Raw genomic sequence first — 24262 nt, 5'->3', positions numbered from 1 at the left:
GTGGGCAGGGACATAAATCCAAACCATGTCAGACTCCATTTTGAATGGAAGCTGGGTAAAATGAGGCTGAGACCTGCTGGAAGTTAGGCATTCTTAGTTACAGGATGTTGAGAGTTAAGGGAACAGGTTAATAGCATTTACCAAGCAGACTCAGGACTTAACAGACCCAGGAAATGTCCTGATGTCCTGATATCTTAAGAACAAAAGCATTCTAAGTTTTGCTTTAAAGATTATGTCTTTAAAAAATAATATCTTCTTGTGGAAGACAGTAGTTACACAAAGATGAACAATCCTATGTCACCAGCCCTTGTAGTGCAGCGCATCTTCTCCATATGGTTTTTTGCTTTGTTATCTTACATATAAACAAGCATTGTACCTAAGTTGGATGTGTTCCTCCTCTTACTTTTGAGAACACCCAGCTCTGATTGGATTTATTGGTGGAGCCATTCTTTTATTCCTTTACTTTCTTAATAAACTTGCTTTCACTTTACTTTGTAGAATCACCCCAAATTCTTTCTTGCACGACATCCAAGAACCCTCTCTTGGGATATGGATAAGGATCCCTTTCTGATAACAGTATTTCTCAAGAGTGGCTTGGGGTAGAGAAATTATGAAGCATGGAAGCCACTTAGGGGGCTGTTCCCTGTGAAAGACAATGGTGGTCACAGGACTGATGAGAAGTTAACAGATTTGAAAAGTGGGGAGGATGTCAAGTTAATAAAATTTAGTAGGCCCAGCATGGTGGTACACGCCTGTAATCCCAGCACTTTGGGAGGCCAAGGTGGGTGGATCATGTGAGGTCAGGAGTTTGAGACCAGCTTGGCCAACATGGTGAAACCCCATCTCTACTAAAAATACAAAAATTAGCTGGGCATGGTGGGGGCATCTGTAGTATCAGCTACTCGGGAGGCTGAGGCAGGAAAATCACTTGAACCCAGGAGGCGGAAGTTGTATTGAGCCAGGATTGCACCATTGCACTCCAGCCTGGGTGATAGAGCAAGACTCTGTCTCAAAAAAACAAAATAAGGCCCGGTACGGTGGCTCACATCTGTAATCCCAGCACTTTGGGAGGCCAAGGCAAGTGAATCACGAGGTCAAGAGATCGAGACCATCCTGGCCAACATGGGGAAATCCCATCTCTACTAAAAATACAAAAATTAGCTGGGCGTGGTGGTGGGCACCTGTAGTCCCAGCTACTCAGGGGGCTGAGGCAGGAGAATCATTTGAACCTGGGAGGCGGAGGTTGCAGTGAGCCGAGATCGTGCCACTGGACTCCAGCCTAGGCGACAGAGTGAGACTCCATCTCAAAAATAAATAAATAAATAAAATAAAATTTAGTGATTGAATATGGGGGAGAAGAGAAGAGAGATGCTTTGGGAAACAGGGTCATAGTGATGGTATTTCCTGAGACCATAAACCCAGGCAGCAGAAGACAGGTCTAGGGTCTGAGAGGGGATAGGAGAGGAAATCAGTTTTGGACCTGTTGAATTGGAGGAGACTCTGCACAACCAACTGGGTATGTTTCAAAACTTAGGAGAGAAATCTGGGCTGGAAATAAAGATTTGTGATTCATCAGCTCATAGTTAGTCTCAGTGACTCCTCTGGTAGTTGAAACCTTTGAAGTGGCTGAAGTAACTCAAGGAGAGTATAAAATGAGAAGGTTAATGAAAAACAGGAAGGGAAATCCTGCATTTAAAGGAGAAATGGGGTAATAACCACTTACAGGAAACCGAATGGAGTAGTAGGAGAGGTGGGAAAACCTGTGGAGGGGGTGGCGGGAGGGGAGTTGCCAAAGAAAGAGCCAGAGGTCAGCCATCAGCAAGATGTCCTCACACTGCTTCGCCAGACTCTGAAAGATCGGGGGACATAACGTAACCTGCACAGGGTGTGAGCGAAGCCACAGCTCTTCACCAGCTCAGCAGTCTACCAGGTAACCCTGCCTATTTAGGTAAATGTTTTGAGGTATGAGAAATATGAGATAACCTGCCTCTTAACTTGTAAGCAATAAATATACATTTTATGCCCCGAGTGCATGGCATGGCCTAGAATGAAAGGAGTACTTTTTTTGTTTGTTTTTTTGTTTACTGATAAACCATTTGCTTCATCTGTTAAATAAAGGTGATGATACTTACAGAATGGGATAGGATTGTAAGAAACTAAGTGAATAAACATAGATATGTAGTACTGAGCCTAACACACATAGGTATCCAATGAGTGAGGGTTAGTTCTCTCCCTGTGTCTCTATCTCAGTCTCTGTTTTCTCTTCTTTTTTTCTTTCTTTCTCTTTTTTTTTTTTTTTTTTTTTTTTTTTTTTTTTTTTGAGATGGAGTCTTGCCTTGTCGCCCAGGCTGGAGTGCAGTGGCACGATCTTGGCTCACTGCAACCTCCGCCTCCTGGGTTCAAACAATTTTCCTGTCTCAGCCTCCTGAGTAGCTAGGATTACAGGTGCACACCACCACGCCCAGGTAATTTTTGTATTTTTAGTAGAGACAAGGTTTCACCATGTTGGTCAGCCTGGTCTCGAACTCCTGACCTCAGGTGATCTGCCTGCCTTGGCCTTCCAAAGTGCTGGGATTACAGGCATGAGCCACTGCGCCCACCCTTCTTTCTTAATAGAAAATATGTGCCTCATAAACTTAAACTGTGCTATTTTAGAACTCAAATTTTTAAAAAAATGTGGCAGATTTCCATGAAGAAAAAAATGTAATTATTGATTGAATTGTGCCGTTAGCATTAGAATTAGGTTTATAACAAATATGAACACTGTAGTAAACTTGCAAACAAAAAAAGCAAAAAATTGTACTTGTTATCCCCTTGTTGAATCTGGCCCTCTGTTTCAAATTAATTAGATTTTTGGTAACTACACTAAACTTTGTCACATCCTTATTAAAATGGCTTAAGAATTTGAATTTCAGAAGGACTCTGAAACTAATCTGAGTCTAGTACTGGAGATTCCATTAGCAATTGCAAAACTGATTAATCTTTTACCCAGTTAACTTATTGATTATCGCTACAGTTACTGCATGTAACAGATTATGCAAGGGATAACAGGAGAAAACACTTTTTTTTTTTTTTATTATACTTTAATTTAGGGACATTGCATAACGTGCGGTTTTTAATATGTACTTGTGCATGTTGGTGTGCTGCACCCATCAACCTCAGCACCATCAATTCATCATTTTATCAGGTAAAAATCCCAATCATCCTCCTCCTCCCCCTCCCCATGATAGGCCACCCGAGTGTAGATGTTCCCCTTCCAGAGTCCAGTTTCATTGTTCAGTTCCCACCCTGGAGTTGAAATGCGGTGTTTTTTTTCTGTTCTTGGATAGTTGCAAGAATATGTTTCCAGCTGCATCCATGTCCCTACAAAGGACGAAACATCCTTTTTTATGGCTGCATAGTATCCTTGGTATATGCACATTTTCTTAATCCATCGTCAAAGATGACATTTGGTTGATTCCAATTTTGCTATTGTGAATAGGCGCAATAAACTAGTGCATGTTATTTATAGGCATGATTTTAATCTTGGTATATACCCAGTAGTGGGAGTGCTTCTATGTACATCTAGTTCTAGATCCTTGAGGAATTGCTACTGTTTTTCCATAATGGTTAACTATTTAACATCCACCAACAGTGTAAAATGTTTCTATTTCTCCACATCCTCCAGCACCTTTGTTCCTGACTTTTTAATGATGCCATTCTAACTGGTGTGAATGGTATCCATTGTGGTTTTGATTTTGCATCTCTCTGATGCCAGTGATATGAGCATTTTTCATGTGTCTGTTGCTGTATGAATGTCTTTATTTTGAAAATGTCGTTCATATCCTTTGCCACTTTTTGATGGGTTGTTGGTTTTTCTTGAATTGTTTGAGTTCTTGTAATTGATATCACCCTTTGTCAAGGAGTAGATGCAAAAATTTTCTCCATTCTGTAGTTGCTGTTCACTCTGATGGAGTTTCTTTGCTGTGGCAAAGGCTCTTTAGTTAATTAGATCCCATTTGTCATTTGGCTTTGCTGCCGTGCTTTTGGTGTTTAAAGACATGAATCCTTGCCCATGCCTTTTGAATGGCTACCTAGGTTTTCTTCTAGGGTTTATGTATTTAGGTCTAACATTTAAGTCTCTAATCGCATCGTGAATTAATTTCGTATAAGGAGTAAGAAAGTGATCCAGTTCAGCTTTCTACTTATGGCACCAATTTTTCCCACACCATTTATTAAATAGGGAATCCTTTCCCCGAAAACACTTTTATAATCTGCTGCTGATGTATTCAGTTTGAACACAATATTTCATACTCTATATAATTATTTCTGCACTTTTAAGTGCTGGAACACTTCTAAGATAGAAAGTTTGCTTAATATTGTTTCAATATGAGGAGGTGTACTTTTAAATTTCTTAACTAGTAATGCATTATGGTTTACCAAGTGCCTTCACTAATTTTATTGCTGCAGTTTAATTTTTGGGCCTCACCGTAACCCTATATATTAGGGTAAATATTAGGAAACTAATGTTTAATAAAGTTAAATGTCTTCCTGAAGGCTACACAAGTTAATGAGTGGCAGACTCAGAATTCAACCCCATTTCAATCAGTAAATATTTATTAAACACCTACTATGTGCAGAGTTTTGTGTTAGGGCTAATAAATGCCAGGATAAGATTATAGACGTGAAGATGAAGTTATTTGGATAACTTTAAGTAATATTATGAAGGTTACTTTGTTACATTTCTATCCAAGCTATTATGTTCAGTATCTTGGTGTACAAGGTTTAGGAGTGTTTTTTTGGTCGTTGCTGTTTGTTTCTTTGTTTTTTTCTTTTCTTTTGGTTTTGGTCATTACTGCTTATTTTATCACTATTTAGAACAAAATTGGAGACAATCCCTTTAAAGGAAGAGTATATAGAAATGACACTAATAGATCCAGATCTAAAAACAATTTGCTGTCCGTGTGTGGTGGCTCACGCCTGTAATCCCAGCACTTTGGGAGGCCAAGGCAGGTGGATCACCTGAGGTCAGGAGTTTGAGACCAACCTGGCAAACATAGTAAAACTCCATCCCTACTAAAAGTACAAAAATTAGCTGGGCATGGTGGCGGGCACCTGTAATCCCAACTGCTTGGGAGGCTGAGGCAGGAGAATAGCTTGAACCTGGGAGGTGTAGGTTGCAGTGAGCCAAGACTGTGCCACTGTACTCCAGCCTGGGTGACAGAGCAAGACTCTGTCTCAAAAAAAAAAAAGAAAGAACACCCCAATTTCTTTTGCAGTTTATTAGTTGCTGTCTTTGTTTTCCCACGTGAGCCTCACAGCTATCCTCTGGGTAGATCTGTCTTGATTTTATAAATGAGTAACATGAGGCACAGTGAGCATTTCGTCATGGAGGTCACATGCTTGGAGACGACAGTTAGTGATGAAGCTCCTGAGTTTGAGCCCTCTGATTCCTTCATGTGCCTTGCTCATCTCACTGAGTAGCATGGACCTGGTGGCTGGTCAGGACTACTCTGTGCCAAGAGGTACCATGCATGGCCCTGCATTTTATCCTTATCTCATGGAGAATGCTCCATAGGCGGTAGCCTGAGTTTCTAGGCCTAGTGCCTTGTTGCTGGCTGTTCCTCAGGGATCAGTTGTGTAGGGCCCGCACTATGGGTTTGATTACCTCCCTTTACAGCATGTCCTTGATGGTGAATTACTTTGCTATGTAGAACATAAGCTTCTCTATTAATACAGATAGAGATCAAATGGAGTAGTACAGCAGGAGAAAATACACTTGGATTTAGAGGAAATATAAAAAACAAAAAATACAACCTAACTACTCGCTATAGAGAAACTGTTAAGTGGCATACTCAACATCATTGCTGTGACTATGTTAATCGTGGTACAGAGAGATGTTTATAGATGAGTTAAAAATTCTCACAATGATTATAAAAGTGTATATAATTTGCCAGTTGATTTGGAACAGACTTAAAATGAAAGGAAAACCATTTTTATTTATTTATTTATTCTGTGAGGTAAATAAATAAAGCTGGAAAACAGGTCAATTTCATGCATGCAAGGTTTTATAGTAGGAAAAAAATGCATTGCACCTGTTCTGACCCTTTACATTTGAGGTTATTTGTTTTCAAACTTGACCCCAAGCACCAGTTTTAGACATCTCTATAATTAACTTGTTAGATAAAGCATAAGGATATTTTATTTGTCTTGATTTCTAGGACAATGGCAAAGTAGTAACTGAAATTACTAGCCTATTGTACATAGCAGTTAATTAAAGAAAAGCATTAACTATAGGAGAACACAACCACTGCTGTTGTCTTGTATCAGTACAAAAAGGCAGTAATTTTTTTGACAGCCACTGATTGGAAAGTTGCTTGCAGCCTTCCAGAAGCAAGGGGGTACATGCTGTGGATCAATAACCGGCAAATTTCCCATTAAAAAGAATACCTGAGCAATGTTCCAAATAGCCACTGGCATCTTAATTTTCCATGGAAACCTCAAATACTTGTGTGCCGAGGACAAGTCATTTTCGGACAATTTTTCCAGACTACTTGTTAACAGTTATTGCTGTCCCAAAGGTTGACAGCCTACATGATTGATATTTCATTTACTTGTCATCACTGAGTAATGGCGAGTGCTGTATTTCTGTGGTTTTAAGGAACAGAATCTCCTGAAAGACATTTGCCTTAGTGTATATTCCAGAGCGTATGTTTCATATGTTTATACTGTATGTATATAAGTTTTTATGTCCGTAGAAGGAGAGAATCACTTCCTTTACAGTTTGAAACCCTTTGGAGAGCTGGGTACACTTGTATCAGTCCATAGCTATCCAACATCCACCTTCACTTTATTTGTTATTAGTGCAAACAGCCTTAGATGTATTAACTTGTGATTCCCAAAATGATGTGGAATTTTATAGCTCCCCTTTATTTTCAAGAGGAAAAAAAAAAAAAAAAAACCTTGCTCTTGTAATAATTTTAATGTACATAAAAGCAATAGGAAGAAACATGTGATGTCTGCTAAAAAAAGAACGTTTTAAAGAATGTCAGGAAACAATGATAATCAAGGAAAGATTTCCTAAACATACAGTATTTAAATAATATGGACATGTTTTTAATATAGAAACAGCGAGGATGAAAACGGTGTTCTGCTCTTTGACAGCCCCTCAAAACATAAAATCAGCAGTTTTCATTGTGGATATTTTTCCACCAAGAGCGTCACTTGTTATTTGTCAAGCATTATAAGATGTGAGAGCACAGAAGCCATCTCCAAGTTAGGTGGACATATGCTCACAAATTAACGAATTGAAAGAAGTGGTAATCAAACCACAGTACAACCTACTGAATAATTTGTGTTTACTAAGGAGTGTGAAAGCTTTTTCACTTAAAACTTTATTTTTTGTGTGCAGAATTTTACAGTGCAATTTGGTCTGTACTAAAGTGTTTATAAGGCTAAAGCATAAGGGTATGTTTGCTTGAAACTAGGCTACCTTTTTATCCTTTTAATCCTGTCATCTTTGGATGGGTCATATTTTGTTTGCTGTTTCCACAGTCTCTGTAATTTAGATTTCCATTATCTGTGCATTTCATACACAAATGTGAATAATGTTTGATTAACTGGCGTGTAGGTCCAAGCCCAATGTGAAGTTTCTTCATTTTGCTTTGCAAAATCCAGGGAAAAAGAGCAAGAGGCAATTTGGGAAATTCCACTAAAATGCTTTATGTGTTGTTTAAATATATATAATTTTCAAATATTTTATATTATTTAATTTACATTAAATACTAATATAAAGTCTTAATCAACACTTTTAAAGATAAATGCCAGGGTGAAGGCTAACATACTGGACTTTCAATCCTAAATATTCACTATAGTCATTTTGATGTGCCGGTAGGGGAAAAGTATTCTCAAGGCTGATATGTTTATACCAGCAATTTACAAAAGTACTGTGAATTAAACAACCACTAAGTGTCTGTTCCAGTATTCATACATTACTGAGTAATCTCTTTCTATAATCTCTTTGCAGTATTATTCCACAGTAATGGAACAGCAAGTAAATGGACAGTTAATAGAGCCTCTGCAGATATTTCCAAGAGGTAATGTTGAGCAAATTCTAATCAACAATGATTATTTCAGTAAACTGTTTCATCAACAGTTATGTTTTCCAAAGGTTTAAATGCACATAACATGATGTTTAGCTCTTAATTTGAAAAACAAAAGAAGTATTCATTATCATGGGGATTGCAGGCCATATTATAGTTATGGCAGATAAAATATCTAATTTACTAGAGTAAATTAAACTAACTAGATTGTTTTTTGTTTTTGAAGTACATGCTTACATTAGCTTAAAGAACTCTTTGGGGGTCCGCATGGTTTCTAAACCAAGGCAAATGAATGACTTTAATCCTGGATATTTATAAACTGTGGCTCATGATGGCGGCCAGAGCTGCGATTGAGGAGAAAGCTTTTAGCTAGCGCGGAAGCTAAGATTTACTGAGGTGTTAGGAGAGAAATTTTGGCGGAATGTTTGGTGTCTGTTTTTTTGAGGAGGTATTTTCTAAATAGTTGAAATTCTTCATAAATGGAAATTTGATTATCTCCAAAAATAAGAGCTGATGAGAGTAAGTTTCAGTGAATCACTTGGTCAGATAATTTTCTTTTTCCCTTTTAGGTTTGGCAGTACTATCCTTGTATCAGATATGATTGTTCAACCGTGTATAAATGTTCCCTCAAAATTTGAATAATGGTGAAAAAGAACAGTTTAATTATATAAACCATTAAGTCTTTCACCCATTATACATTGCCCCACTTGGAATCCATGTTTTCTAACTAATGGAACAGATAAGGAAATTCTCTAAGTAACCCTTCTAGAAATAACTTAATTGAAATAATTAAAAGTTAAACTTACCTTCGTTAACTGATACTGTACAAATAATCATGGTATGAGTTTTCCAATTAAACATTCTAGACTTTCATTACCTGTAACTCTCTGAAGTTTGAATGGCTCAATTAACCAGTAGGCTCCTATTTGCACTGATAAAGTCTCCAAAGGCAGCTGGCTTGGCCAACCCTCAAGAAGATCTGGGTTCAAGAATAATATTGCTCTTTTAGCATATGTGTGGGCAGCAGAATCGGGAGTGCTTAGTATATTACTAATAACTTATTAAATGCTAAGTAAGTACAGTTGGGCTATTTAAGGCCAGTAATAGTTCAAAATAAGGATTGTGATTAATCCACTTCTGTTGTACTTGAAGAATAACCACCAAAACAGAAAAAAAGAAAGAAATGTTGCTATTTCCGTTTATTAGGCCAATGATTAGGATGTAAATTATTTCTTTTTGTTTGTTTGTTTGAGACAGAGTCTTGCTCTGCCACCAGGCTGGAGTGCAGTGGTGCAATCTCGGCTCACTGCAACCTCTGACTCCCTGGTTCAAGCGATTCTCCTGCCTCGGCCTCCTGAGTAGCTGGGATTACAGGCTCATGCCACCACACCCAGCTAATTTTTGTATTTTTAGTAGAGACAGGGTTTCACCATGTTGGCCAGGATGGTCTTGATATTCTGACCTCGTGATCCGCTCCCTTGGCCTCCCAAAGTGCTGGGATTACAGGTATGAGCCACCGCGCCTGGCCAGGAGATAGATTATATCTTAATGTTTGTAGTGACTGGGAATTTGGGCAAGTTTCAAAATTCTTTCTTCACAAGGAATACTATTTTACAAACTGAAAATTTCTATTAATTTCTCTACTGACATTATAGCTCTGCCATAGAAAACCCTAGTTGCAGTATCCTGGAGAAATATACTTCCAGGCAGGGCACAGTGGTTCATGCCTGTAATCTCAGCATTTTGGAAAGCTCAGGTAGGTGGATTGCTTGAGCTCAAGAGTTTGAGACCAGCCTGGGCAACATGTCAAAACCCTGTCTGTACCAAAAAAATACAAAAATTAGCCAGGTGTAGCGACATACTCCTGTTGTCCCAGCTACTTGGTGGGCTGAGGTGAGAGGATGGCTTGAGCCCAAGAGGTTGAGGCTACAGTGAGCCATGTTTGTGCCGCTGTACTCCAGCCTGAGTGACACAGCAATGCCCTGTCTCAAAAAAAAAAAAGAAAGAAACATACTTCCAATGTTGTGGGTTGTTTGTTTTCTTTCATTTTGTGAGCAGTCCTGTCATTCTCACTGTTCATCCCATTATGCTTCTTCCCATGATAATCACAACCATTTTTAGATGTCTGCTCTGTTAAGGCATTAATATTGCTTTACGCGTCATCGTCTGTAATCTTCCTGATAGTTCTGCCTATTAGTTATTATTGTTCCCAATTTATGGATGAGAATATTGAGGTTCAGAGAGGTTAAGTAACTTCAGAGTCACACAGCTTATAAGTGCTTACTATGCCCTTTGAGTAAGAATTTCATTTAAATTATAATGTGATTAAAATGGAAAGGCATATATATTAAAATATAATGAGTGTGCATGGGAGTAGTTTGGAGGGCTTGTTTTGGAGTGGAGACAAGAGTATAGTATGGGGAGAGGATTCTTAAAGAAGGAAAATATATGAGATGTCGTTGTCACATGTAGTCCTATCATAAAACCCACTAGGCTGCAATAAATTGTTAAACATAGTCTTTCTAAGCCAAATTTAAATATTTCAGAATATGAGACTGTCTTTTTATTTCTGTAGTTTTAAATATGCTATGGTATAATTGTTTCTAGTTTTTGGTAGTCTTTTGCTTTTTGCTACCTATCTACATCGAATGTACATTTTATCATATGTAGATAAGTGAAATTATGCAAATTTACATAATCAACATGTAGACATACTGGGTATATTTCCTATGTCTACCTAGTTGGTTAGAGGCCCTCAGACCTTAAAAAGAATCTTTAGACTGAACAAGTAGGAAGGATAGGAGAAAATAATTGTTTCCGTTTTGGTTTTTTTTTTTGGAGACAGAGTCTCACTCTATCACCCAGGCTGGCGTGCAGTGCATGCTCACTGCAGCCTTTATCTTCCCAGGCTAAGCATTTCTCCTGCCTCAGCTCCTGAGTAGCTGGGACTATAGGCATGTGCTACCATGCTGGGCAAAGTTTTTTTATTTTTCAATAGAGACAGGGTATTACAATGTTGCCCAGGCTGGTGTCAAACTCCTGAGGTCAAGCAGTCCTCCCACTGCCACCTCTCCAAGTGCTGGGATTAAAGGCATGAACCACCATGCCTGGCCATAATTCTGATCTAATAACATGTTCTCCTCATTCCAAGTAGCACAGTTGCCTTGGATAGTAACTCCCAGGTCATGGCTGAGTCCTCTCCATTGTTAAAAGATATGTTAAATATTAATAAGTGTGAGCATTGACTAGCTTTACAGTAATTCCTGACCCGATAACTTTAGGAAATAGGAGGTTACTGGGTTTTTTGACTGCTGTTTACATCTCCAGTTATAAAAGTTTGAGAAGTCAATTGAGGAGTGAGGCAGATATTAAGGTTAGAGATAAGAGTTGACGTTTGTCTCTGATTCCTTGGCTAGCGACTTTGTTTAAAGGAAATTTATGAATGCACTGCTTACTTCAGTGGAAATATTTTGAAGTGTTGTCTTAGGAAGTATTGATGGTCCCTCAAGGACCAGGCATCAAATGCATGTGACTGTAGTTCAAAAGGTTAATTTCCATTTTAAGGAAAGAAGATTTTGAGTCTTAATTTTAGTGCGTTTTAGAAAGGCAAGTAAAAACATTTTGTTATGGTTTAGATATATTTTCTAGGAAAAATAACATAATAAATTTGCATATATTTGAAATATACAAAATGAAAGCAACTGAAGTGTTTTGTAATTATTACCCATATCTTCTCCTTTTTTTTTTTTTTTTTTTTTTTTTTGAGACAGAATCTCACTCTGTCACCAGGCTGGAGTGCAGTGGCGCGATCTCAGCTCACTGCAACCTCCGCCTTCCAGGTTCAAACGATTCTCCTGCCTCAGCCTCCCAAGTAGCTGGGATTACAGGCACCCGCCACCACGCCCAGCTAATTTTTGTATTAGGTAGAGACGGGGTTTAACCATATTGACCAGGATGGTCTTGATCTCTTGACCTCATGATCGGCCCACCTCAGCCTCCCAAAGTGCTGGGATTACAGGCGTGAGCCATTGCGCCCAGTCGTTACCCACATCTTCTTGTTATTAAACGGCTCTATTTCTTGTAGTCAGAAACAGGAAAAAGACATGTACATCTGAGAGAGGGACAAAAGAAAAAAAAATCAAATTAATCCATCCCCAAACAATCAATCAAAATTGACGGCCCCNGAATCTCACTCTGTCACCAGGCTGGAGTGCAGTGGCGCGATCTCAGCTCACTGCAACCTCCGCCTTCCAGGTTCAAACGATTCTCCTGCCTCAGCCTCCCAAGTAGCTGGGATTACAGGCACCCGCCACCACGCCCAGCTAATTTTGTATTAGGTAGAGACGGGGTTTAACCATATTGACCAGGATGGTCTTGATCTCTTGACCTCATGATCGGCCCACCTCAGCCTCCCAAAGTGCTGGGATTACAGGCGTGAGCCATTGCGCCCAGTCGTTACCCACATCTTCTTGTTATTAAACGGCTCTATTTCTTGTAGTCAGAAACAGGAAAAAGACATGTACATCTGAGAGAGGGACAAAAGAAAAAAAAATCAAATTAATCCATCCCCAAACAATCAATCAAAATTGACGGCCCCTTAACATACAATTTGTAGGGAACTATAGTTTTCATATCTATAACATGGGCAGGAGGCTTTTGTATTTTTAACACATTTGTTGAATCAGCATTTGCTGAATTAGAAAAGTACTAACCTGTAACTCAAGATGGTGTCAGGAAATTAATATTCTTTTTTCCTGGTACTGCCTTATCTCTAGGACTAAATCTTAGCACATGTCAAGATTTATAAGAAATGTAATATAATTAGTTATATGTCTGTATTTTATTACATTTGACTGCTTATGGCTGTGCAAAGTAGTATTCAAACTAGAATGTTCCATCGTAGAATCTCTAGCAATCTTTTTGGCATTAAAAGATCCTTTTCTCACCCCCTCCCCTGCAAAAGAATCCCTTAGCTCTTTTCAAAGTAGTTTTAAGTGATAGCAGATATACAATGTAATAGAATGAGGACAGATTGCAGAAATTTGAATTATGAAAGGAATCTAATCATTTTAGCTCAGTTAACTTGGTTTTTATATGTTTTAAGCAGAAATTGGAATTTATATGAGGTGGTGTCAGAAAGCTCTTTGCATTTATAAATGCTCACTCCTGCAAGTTAAAACCCTGGTTCATAATTCCCACTTTGGGTCTTGGGAGCCACTTTTCAATCATTTCTCTCTGCTAATTTTGGTGTCACCCTCATTTCTTTTTAAACGATTCATTTTGAGCAAATTTGTAAATGGCCCTGATGTGTTCTACAATTTAGTCAATTACTGTTTCAGCCTGCAAGCCTCCTGGGGAACGGAACATACATGGCCTGAAGGTACGAATTTCAATAATTGTTTCAGTAAAGTTAGATGGATTTGTAATGCTGTGTTCCACTTATTGAAATGTCAAATAAAACTGCACTTTCTCAAGCTCTGACAAGCGATCCTTTTATTTTTTTTTTTAAATGGGAGGTGGAGGGGGATTCATCTGTAGTATTTGCTCAGTATGTGTATATATTTGCATACTGGGGGTTTGGTACTGTATTTTCAGTTATTTGGAATTGTTTTGTTGGTCAGTGTCTTCAGGATAATCCTAGATGCTGGTATCTACAAAGATTTTAGTAAGAATATAGACTTCATTTCAGTGATTAATTAAGCACATAAGCATATTGCACATGGAATACCCTCCTTTTGACATATTTATGCTAGAAACATATATCTAGCACATATCTTTTCATTCTGTCTATTTTGAATTCTGGATTTCTGTTTAGGGCTTCACATCTGAAAGAAAAGCTGGCTTTTGTATTAGGCCCAAATATTTAATAATTAATTATTTGGACCTAATTTTTTAGTGAATAAGAAACATTCTACATATAGTGTTCTGCTTGGTTGCAGAGCTAGAAGGATGTAACTTGAGGTTCACTACTAACCCCTGAGTATATTCTTAATGTACTTTTTGAACATACTGTTTTTATATGTATTCTAGACAGTGAGTTGGATTTTCACACTGTTTATCTCTCCTTTTTCATCACTGTTTAAATATTTAATGGAATAATGACAGGAATAGAATATTATGTAATGTATGGGTTATACGGTTTTGTAACCTATATACTGAATAGACTCCAACCGTGGGTCTGTCTAGCAACAAGCTAATTAACCTTCATAGTGAAATGAGAAATTTGTGGCAAATTATAGGTTAATTAGAACTGTGTCCTCAGAACACAAGACTGATCAAGATTCTTTCTTTACTTTTAGGTGAATACTCGGGCCGGACCCTCTCAACACAGCAGCCCAGCAGTCTCAGATTCACTTCCAAGCAATAGGTGAGAGCAATCTAGTGAAGTGTGCCCTTGATGTGATTTATCTACAGAGTTGGGGTGAGGTGGGGAAGAAGCTAGAAAGAAATTTGACCAGTTAGATAACCTAGCTACATATTGACCAAAGAGAAAGGACCTCATATGGAAAGGTGAATGTTTAGATTTAGACTGGGTGCTCAGAGAAGGCTGCCTGGGGAGAGTGATGTTTCTGTTTTGACCTGAAGGATGAGAAGTACGTCAAGAAGCAGAGAAGGGTGTTTCACACAGAGGGAAGAGGGTAGGTGAAGGCCCTGAGGTGGAGAAGAAGCTCAGCATGTTTGTGAATAGGCCAGTTTGGCTGGAGCACAGGGAGGGGTGCTGGGTTGGGGAAGGGATTTGGAGAGAGGAGATGAGAGAGCAATAGGAGTGATAGGAGCTAAGGAGGTAGACAGGACTCATCACACGGGGCCTCGTAAGCCCTGTCATGTTTGAATTTTCCTCTCAGTTGCACTGGCGAGCAGTTAGAGGGCTTTTAGTAGGACAGGGATGTGGCCAGCCCTGTGTTTTTAAAAGATTTTCTGCCTGTGGTGTGGCGAATGAGCAGAAGCTCCCATCTAATCCTGCCCTCTTTTGATGTTTGACTCCCTACTCCTTGCCAAATGGTCTTCAAACCTCTTCCTGAACATCCCTGTTGGAGGAATGCACTTTATCAGCCAAGGCAGCTCCTTCCCTTTTTTATTCGGCTGTATCTCAGAAGGCTCTTTTTGTGAGCTGGGATTTGTCTTTCTATAGCACCCACTCATAACATTTTAGTTAAGCCCTCAGAACGTGGTTGTTCCCTCTTCCAGGGGAACAGCTCTTCCAATGGTCTTCCCTCCAAACACAGTTCTAGATTTTCTGTCTGAGTACATTCTCCCATATCCAGTCTATTGCTAACTCCAGATAACCTGTCAGTCCTCCTTCACTGCTTCCTAGGCCTCCCTCAGTGCCACACCCTGTCAGTCCCCATACTTGTGGGTTCTACCTTCTGAGTAGCTCTGAGTCTTTCTACTCACCAGCATCCCTGCTGCTGTGTGGGTGGTTCTGGCTCTCCACATCGCTGCCACAGCCTCCTGAGAGTCTGCTCCCTCCGTTCTTGCCCCATTGAGCCCCTCCTCCACCCTGCAGCTGGAGCCACCTTGCCAGTGCACAGTCCTGAGCTGCAGTCATTCCCTACTTTAAAACTTCACTGTTCTTCATGCTTTCAAGATGAAGTGTAACCTCCACAGCAGATGAGCAGTGGCCCTTCACATATGGGTGTTCTGTGTACTCCAGCTTGTTGACCTGCCTCTCCGCAGCATCCCACCTGACATTCCAGCTTTGCTGTGAACACGTAGTGCCCTGAATGGACCACTTTCTTCTCTCTACTGGGCCTGCATGTTTTCCTGTTTCTTTTCATCCTCACCTTGACCTTCAGTCTGGCTAACCTTGGTTATCTTTGAAGGCTAAATTATCTTCTTCTGAAAACTGTCCCTGATTACTACCCATCTCCCAGTGCACCCCAGGGACCTCTGTAGGAATTCCTATGATATCCCCACGCTTCCTTGTATTGTGGCAGTGAGCACATTGTATTATAATCACCTCTGTCTTCCAGTAGATTCTATACTCCTTGAGGGCAGTGACTGTAGCATATTCATTGACAAAGTTCCAGTTCCCAGCATGATGCTTGCCATATAGGTTATAGTCAATCATGTTTGAATGAATGAATGTATGTGTGAATATACTTGCATTTCTTTTACATCTTGCCTCTGGACTAAATTCTCCCAGCTCTTTCATCTTTTCTGATATGACATTACTTCTAGTCCCCTCATCCTTTTACTCTTCTTTGAATATCTCAGTGTCTCTCTTCAGGTGTCATACTCAAGTTACAGTCGTAACACATTTAAATTTTAAAATGTTTTTATTTTATTTTACTACTTTTTTAGAGATGGGGTCTTGCTCTCTTGTCCAGTTAGAGTGCAGTGGCGCAATCACAGCTTGCCGCAACCTTGACCTCCTGGGCTCAAGTGGTCCTTCCACCTCAGCCTCCCAAGTAGCTGGGACTATGGGCCTGCGCCACAATGCCTGGCTAGGCATTTTTTAAAAAATTTTTTTATTTCTTTTGTAGAGATGGGTTCTCACTGTGTTGCCTAGGCTAGTCTCAAACTCCTGGCTCAAGCAATTTTCTCACTTTGACCTTCCAAAGTGTTGTAATTACAGTCATGAGCCACCACAGCTGGCCTTAAAATGTTTTTAAGAGTGATTTTTGGATAGCTTAGGTCACCATGAACATGCGGATGAATGAAATATTGAGTAAAATGACTCACAAAGAAATTGCCAGGATACAATTTTTTCTTTTTTGTTTTTCTTTTTTTTTTTTTAACCAAAGTTGATCGCCAGATACTAGCATAATGAATGAAACAGTATTTTCCTCTATTGCTCTCAAAGCATGGGTTGTTTTTTCTTTTGCCTTAGGTGATTGACTGTTTATTAAACTGAGTTTACTAATCCACTTGGTGTTCCTAGGCCATAATTACTGAATTCAAGTCCCGCTGCCAAGGCAAGGCCTTTCCTAAACTACTTAGCTTTCTCCTTCTGTAAATTAGTATGATTAAACTTTCCATCTATCTACCACTGGTGTTAGAAAGATTGATGAAGCTGTATTAGGAATCACGTTTTATTTCTTGGATGAAAGGCATTTTATAAATGCAGTGAATCAAAATGTTATTAATTCAAGTTTATAACATAATGCAATATCTATGTAGAAACCTTGCCTGGACTTTGTTTGGTTATTTGTGTCTTTACAATAATTGGAACTATCAAATTGGGAGTCATTTGTGGGAAAACTAGAATCTGAATGTTTCCCAGAAAAAAATATGTGTGTGTTTGTGTGTGTATAGGAGATAGACAGACTTTGAGCAAGGTATGTACCTTAGAGGTCTGTATTTTAGTATCCTTTATACATTAGGGATAATAACTATACCTAGAGTATAGTTATTATAAGGATTAAATTAGGATAATAAGCATTTAGCACAGTGCCTAGCACATGATCGTCACTTGATAAATAGCAGCTATTATTATGTTAACTGGACTGATTTTAGGCAGCTGTGTATTTTTTCCATATATGTTTCAGCTTTCATCCTATTCTACAAAATTGTTAATTGCCATTTTAGTGCATGGATTCTTAGACGTCGTAGGACATTAAAGTCAAGATCCCTTGGATGAGGACATACTTTATAAAATCTGGGAAAATAGGGACTTAGGCTCCATAGTTTACATTTGACCATAGCAAAAGTTTAAGATATATGTAGAAAGAAGAGTAATTATAACTTGAAGTGGTAAAGTGTGATCAAACTTGAAGTCTGAGATTCTCTCAAACGTAACCTGTTAAAGATACCAAATGGAATATGTGTATTTCATGTTAGGTCTTGAGTCCTTTCTCTTTTTTTCTTTTTCTTTTCTTCCTCCCTTTCTCCTTCCTTCCTCTCTCACTCTCTCTCTCTTTCTTTTTCTCTCTCTCTCTCTTTCTCACTCTCTCCCCTTCCTTCCTTCCTTCCTTCCTTCCTTCCTTCCTTCCTTCTTTCTGAGACAGGGTCTCGTTGCTGTCACCCCCCATTCTGGAGTGCAGTGGCACAATTACGGGTCACCACAGCCTCGACCTCCTGGCCTTGTGCCACCATGCCTGGCTAAGTTTTTAATTTTTTTTTTAGAGATGGGACCTTACTATGTTGCCCAGGCTTGTTCTTGAACTCCTGGGCTCAAGCGATCCTCTTTCCTGGGCATCCCAAAGTGCTGGGATTACAGGCTTGAGACACTGTGCTTGGCCCCTTTTGCTTTCTGATGTATTTATGATCTTAATGTCTTACTGCATTACTACTGCTGCTACCACTGTATAATAATAACCAGAGCAGTGACCACCATTTATGGAACCCTTAGCATATGCCAAGTCATTGGGCTATATTTAAGGGTGAGAAGGGAGTGGAGTTTATAGAATATGTAAGATGTGTCTGTGTTCTCAGGGAGCTCCCAGACTCTCCCTTATTGGGCGAGGGTATGGTAGGAAGAAAGACATCTATACTAACACCTAGCATGGGTAGGTAGGTAAAGGGCTAAAATGGGTAGGTTAAGAATAGAGTTGGCCAGGCGCGGTGGCTCACACCTGTAATCCCAGTACTTTGGGAGGCCCAGGTGGGTGGATCACGAGGTCAGGAGTTTGAGACCAGCCTGGCCAACATGGTGAAACTGTGTCTCTACTGAAAATACAAAAATTAGCTGGACGTGGTGGGGTGCGCCTGTAGTCCCAGCTACTCGGGAGGCTGAGGCCGAAGAATCGCTTGAACCCAGGAGTTGGAGGTTGCAGTGAGCTGAGCTCACGCCACTGCACTCCAGCCTCGGCAACAAAGTGAGACTCCGTCTCAAAAAAAAAAGAAAAAGAATAGAGTTAACAGGTTTTATTTTTATTATTATTACTGTTTTTGAGACAGAGTCTCGCTGTGTTGCCCAGGCTGGAGTGCAGTGGCACGATCTTGGCTCACTGCAAGCTCTGCCTCCTGGGTTCATGCCATTCTCCTGCCTCAGCCTCCCGAGTAGCTGAGACTGTAGGCACCAGCCACCACGCCTGGCTAATTTTTTGTATTTTTAGTAGTGACGGGGTTTCACTGTGTTAGCCAGGATAGTGTCGATCTCTTGACCTCGTGATCCACCTGCCCTGGCCTCCCAAAGTGCTGGGTTTATAGGCATGAGCCACTGTGCCCGGCCTCTTAACAGGCTTTAAATCTCAAATAGAATATTGTTGGGAGAAGGTGCTATTTTATATGCTACTCTACTAGCCAGGTAGATATTCACAGGTATAACTCATTATAAAGCTAGAAGACTTCAGAGCTCCCCTTGACTACCATTCTTTATTCAAGAAGGACTTTCACTCCGGGGTAGTGGCTCCTGCCTGTAATCCCAGCACTTTGGGAGGCCAAGGCAGGTAGACCACCTGAGGTTGGAGTTCGAGACCAGCCTGACCAACATGGAGAAACCCCCGTCTCTACTAAAAATACAGGCGTGGTGGCGCATGCCTGTAATCCCAGCTACTCGGGAGGCTGAGGCAGGAGAATCACTTGAACCAGGGAGGTGGAGGTTGTGGTGAGCCGAGATAGTGCCATTGTACTTTGCACTCCAGTCTGGGCAACAAGAGCGAAACTCTGTATCAAAAAACAAAGAAAGAAAGAAAAAAAAGGACTTTCACTAAATTCATCCATATGAGTGTTAACATAGTCATATATGTTCAGAAAACGCTTTAATATTTCCTAAATAACTCTGGAAGCTGAGTCTCATACCCATAGGAAAGGAAAAAAAAGCCAGCTAAAGTTTATTGATTTTGTTTGTAAAAACACACCTACTATGGACAAGACACAGCACTAGATTTTTTGTAGTATTTAATTTTCCTGGTTACCCTGTGAAATTGGTATTTTCCCCATTTTACAGAAAGAGGAAATTGAGGTTCAGCGAGAATAAGTAACTTGTCCCAGATCACACAGCTAGTGAGTACCAGGATTTATTTGTACTACATATTTGCTTCCCAGGAAACTCAATTATAACTTTTAACTGTGTGAGAGACCAGGACTTAAATTATCTGTTTTTTCTTTTGAAGTTCTATAATCTTTATTTGCTGTGAATATTAGTGCTTAGCAGCTGACATTGTCCACATGAAATTGCCTCTGAAAGGCTATCTAAAGGCAGTAGAACTAATGACCATAAAAAAGTCACTGAAGTAGTTCGTAAAATATTGCAGCTCATTTTGACTGTAGGCTTCTTTATTGCTTTAGATTACTAATAGAGTTTTAGTGTCTTTATTTGATACCTTTTGCATTTGGCCAGTTACTTTTGAAAAAAAATTATATTGGGAGAAGGATATGAAGAGTGTGCTCAATCCCTATACCTAAAAGCAAAGGTGTATTTCAGTCTGGAATTTTCAGTGGTGTTCAGAGGTGTTGATCTTGCCACTAAAAAGTATCTTTCCTTTTTAGCTTAAAGAAGTCTTCTGCTGAACTGAAAAAAATATTAGCCAATGGCCAGGTAGGTATTATTATATATTAAGATTTGCACATAGTAATAACATATTACTGTCCATTTTTTGTATCCATAAGCTTATTAAACAGATAAAGAGTCTGTGAGTTTCTCTCATAAATGAATAACATGGCTTAATTTGATTGGCAGAACAATTTGCAGCCCGTTTTTCAAACTGTGCTAATGGGTTTCACTCCCAGCAGATTGAAGTACCATGCACACACCCTGCTGCCATCTCAGTTTTTAAAAAGTTAATCAGTTCTGAACAAGTGTGTCAACTCGTGGGCTGTTGAAATGGCCCTGCATTCTGAGGTGACTGTTTCTTTCATTATCTTTGAGGAGAAAAGGAAAACCATTACTTTTTCACCTTAGCTCCTTCTTTTGTCCTGAAACTAACAGGACACTCTGCTTTTTAGGGAAGCAGAGTGACAGCAGACCTTTGGCGTATAAAATTCCTGGCCTTCAGGAGACCTTGGTTTGCCTCGTAGACTGGCCATCTTATGCTGAATGACCTAACCCAGCCAGTGAGGGGCAAACGAGCCTTCAGGCCAGTTATTTCTTACTAATTTTGATTCAAGTAAATGGACACATCTGAAATAGTATAGTGCTTTTAAACATACACTGGTAAATTAAGCTACCTACAGGGTCCTCAATTCTTCAATAGCAACATAAATGCGTTTTAATGTTTGTTATAGTGGAAGCCCTTTGATAGCCTTGGAGGCAGGCGCCTGTCCATTGCGATCAAGCCTGCCTATTAGGCTCTATTGACTGAGACATCTGTGTCACTGCAAATAAAAGACTCTTATTGATTTTCTTAACTGCTGTTCACTTCCCGTCCATGTTTCGAAGGCTGAAATCTTAATTATCTCAGATGCTTATTCAGTGCCTTCACACGCTGACCTCTCCAAGCCTCATTGGCATTTCATGAATCAAGTACTTGTAGTGGAGCATGTCAAAGACAAAGCCAGGTCCTCATGCCTGTCCTTTAATATCACCTGTAACATTGTGGCCTAATACATGTGCATGCCTTAAAACAGTGCTGTATGGTAGTGCTTCTGGAGGCCTTGCTTATTTAGCACACAATTCCTTGAATACAGTTAGAAGAAATTAAGTTGATCTGCTTCTGACATCTGATTGCCATCCAGAGTATGTGAATTCCAGTCCTCAAATATCCTGTATACAGCCAAGGAGAATCTAGTGGTGTATGTATAATCTTTGTACTCTCAACATTTTAGATAGTATTTATCGAATACCTTTAACTTTCAGCAGCCAAAGGTTTGTTTAGATTGAGATCCACATCTGTATCACCTCAGTGCCTTATATTTTGTTAGAACCAGTATATATAAACAAAATCTGACTAAAAGCAAAGATATTGAGCCTAGGATATTTGTGTATCTTCAACATGCTTGCATTCTAGTTACTAATTGTAATTTATGTATCAGTCACTGTGTTCCTCAGCTGGAAAATATATTTCAAAATTGACATAAATTAAGAAGCTTTAACTACATTTATTCAGCCCAGGCAATGGAAAATAACCTGTCATAGACTCTTCTTCCAAAAATGAAAAACAGTTTTTTCCACTGCAAAAAATAAGCATTCTGAAATGCTCATAATGTTTTGACAGTAAACCTAGTACCATAGATATCTTAATGGCTTCAGTTATGAGGTTCTCTATGGTGGGAGGTTGTCATGGCAAGGATTTTTGACACTTAAAGATTGTTTATTGCTTTCCCTTGGGAATGTGATAACCTCATATTAAACAATACAGCTTTTTTTTCTTTATAAGGATTAGCCTTTCTTACATTTACTTGCACTCAAAAAATTCCCTCAAAAACCAAAAAAACCCACCTTTGGAAGCTTTCAAAATGTCTCCTTCTACTAATTCCTTAATTCCTTGGTGCTATAGGGTAACTAAACAGTGAGTGAAATTGCATTGCAGTGAGGTACTGTGCACAGTTGTAGGCATCAATAAATTTCTGGGCTGAACACTGACACCACTTGATATGGAAGATGTAAGTCACATTTAATGATACTTTAACACTTGAGCATAGTTTTTTATTTTAGTGGTTTATGCTCTCAAGCATTAATAATGATTTGCCTTTCCACTAGCCTCCACTTAGATTTAATAAGGAATTCATATTAATCATTAAAAGAAAGGGACATGATTCTTCAAGATAATCAAATATTGACAAGTTAGAAATAGCTTTCTGCCTGGGTTCATTGATATAGGTTATGTGATATAAATATTTATTTCTTTTCTGTCACTCAGAGTAAATGCCACCAATTGATTCAGCATTGATATAGTGTCAACAGTTCATAAGAAACATTTGACTGGCCTGTGTTTTCCGATTAGTCTCTGCTCTATAAAGTGGGATTTACTAAATCTCTCCAATTGTCTGCTCATAGAGTGTGACTGCTTTCTGAAACCATTATTGCTTCGATTTGTGAAGCAAAGGTCTAGTGATGGGACTAGTTTCTGTCAGACCTTTACATATAAAATAAGGATTAATTGAGCATTTTTATTTTAATGATTTATAAGCGATAGGTACTGATTCTTCTTAACACAGACAGACAATAAACAAAGAATATTTTCTGCACTGATCCATAATTGAATTCCATTTCATTTTTTCCATTAATTTCATTAATATATTAAATCAAGCACTTTAAAAAAAGTTTAATATTTAGTCTTTGAAACGGAGACATTGTTTTCCTGTTATTACTTTATGTTGGAGTAATTCTGTTTTTCCAGCTTAAAAAAATAAATCAGAAGGTATTTTGGCATGTTTTATTGAGAGCTATAAAGCAGTCTCACTGATGTGTTTTCTGGATGTGTTTTTCCTGCTTCAGTTCTAGTGTGGCATCATCTGTTTAACATTGGCCCTTGATTTGAAACTGATTAAAATAGCCCAAAGGGTCAATTTGAAGAATTTAAAAGTGCACAGTTACTCCAAAGATATGTGACTTTGGCCTTTGCATCTCTAAAGTTATTTTTTCTTTTCTGTTTTTTAAAAGATTTTATAGGAGAGGGTGGCAGTATTTTCCTATTCCTGATAAATCAAGTATAAATCTACTCAAATCAGATCTAGAACTAATTCTGGTCCAGCTGCATCTTTTGGCTGTTATTTCGATAACTTCAAAAGCCTTTAGAAAACTTTTGTACTTGGCTGGGCGCAGTGGCTCATGCCTATAATCCCAGCACTTTAGAAGGCCCACTTGAGGCCAGGAGTTTGAGACCAGCCTGGCCAACACGGTGAAACCCCTTCTCTACTAAAAATACAAAAAATTAACTGGGTATGGCGGCCCATGCCCAGGAGGTGGAGGTTGCAGTGAGCCAAGACTGTGCCACTGCACTCCAGCCTGGGCAACAGAGCAAGACTCTGTCTCAAAAAAAATCCAACAACAACAGGAAAACCTTTTTGTATTTAGGAAAAAAAAGGGAGGGGGAATAGGTATCTACTGTAAAATTAGGTTTAAAAACTGTATCATTACTAGTATATATAACTCTTAGATTCTTACAGTTCATCTTGGATTGTAGAGGAAGACTGAAACATAAATGAGACTGTGTATGTAAGCCCAAACTACACAACAACCCTCTTTTACCGACACAAACCCAACCTGACTCTGCCCATGGGTTGTTGCTGTCTCTGTTTCTTTTATGGCTCCTGCCTCTCTTTCAGCAGGAACAGAGCTCAGTGCCAGTCATTTCTCTAAGGTCATTTGCTATACTCCAGCCTGGGTGACAGAGTGAGACTTCGTCTCCAGGAAA

General features: G+C 39.2%; 1 protein-coding gene across 4 annotated transcripts in view; it reads left to right on the top strand.

Moving 5' to 3' along the window:
• Nucleotides 1-24262, top strand: part of MAP2K5 (mitogen-activated protein kinase kinase 5) — a 272012-nt gene that overhangs the window by 30522 nt on the left and 217228 nt on the right. For all 4 annotated transcript variants that reach the window (XM_017851086.1, XM_017851085.1, XM_017851084.1 and 1 more), the window contains 4 exons: nt 8006-8075; nt 13421-13461; nt 14381-14448; nt 20457-20505. In XM_017851086.1, coding sequence (XP_017706575.1) covers nt 8006-8075; nt 13421-13461; nt 14381-14448; nt 20457-20505 — 228 coding nt within the window. The remainder of the gene's footprint in view (nt 1-8005; nt 8076-13420; nt 13462-14380; nt 14449-20456; nt 20506-24262) is intronic.

Source organism: Rhinopithecus bieti, unplaced genomic scaffold, assembly GCF_001698545.2.
Source record: "Rhinopithecus bieti isolate Rb0 unplaced genomic scaffold, ASM169854v2 scaffold_31548, whole genome shotgun sequence".
Classification (NCBI taxonomy): domain Eukaryota; kingdom Metazoa; phylum Chordata; class Mammalia; order Primates; family Cercopithecidae; genus Rhinopithecus; species Rhinopithecus bieti.
The sequence above is the reverse complement of the archived record's forward strand: the minus strand, read 5'-3'. Positions and strand labels throughout refer to the sequence as shown.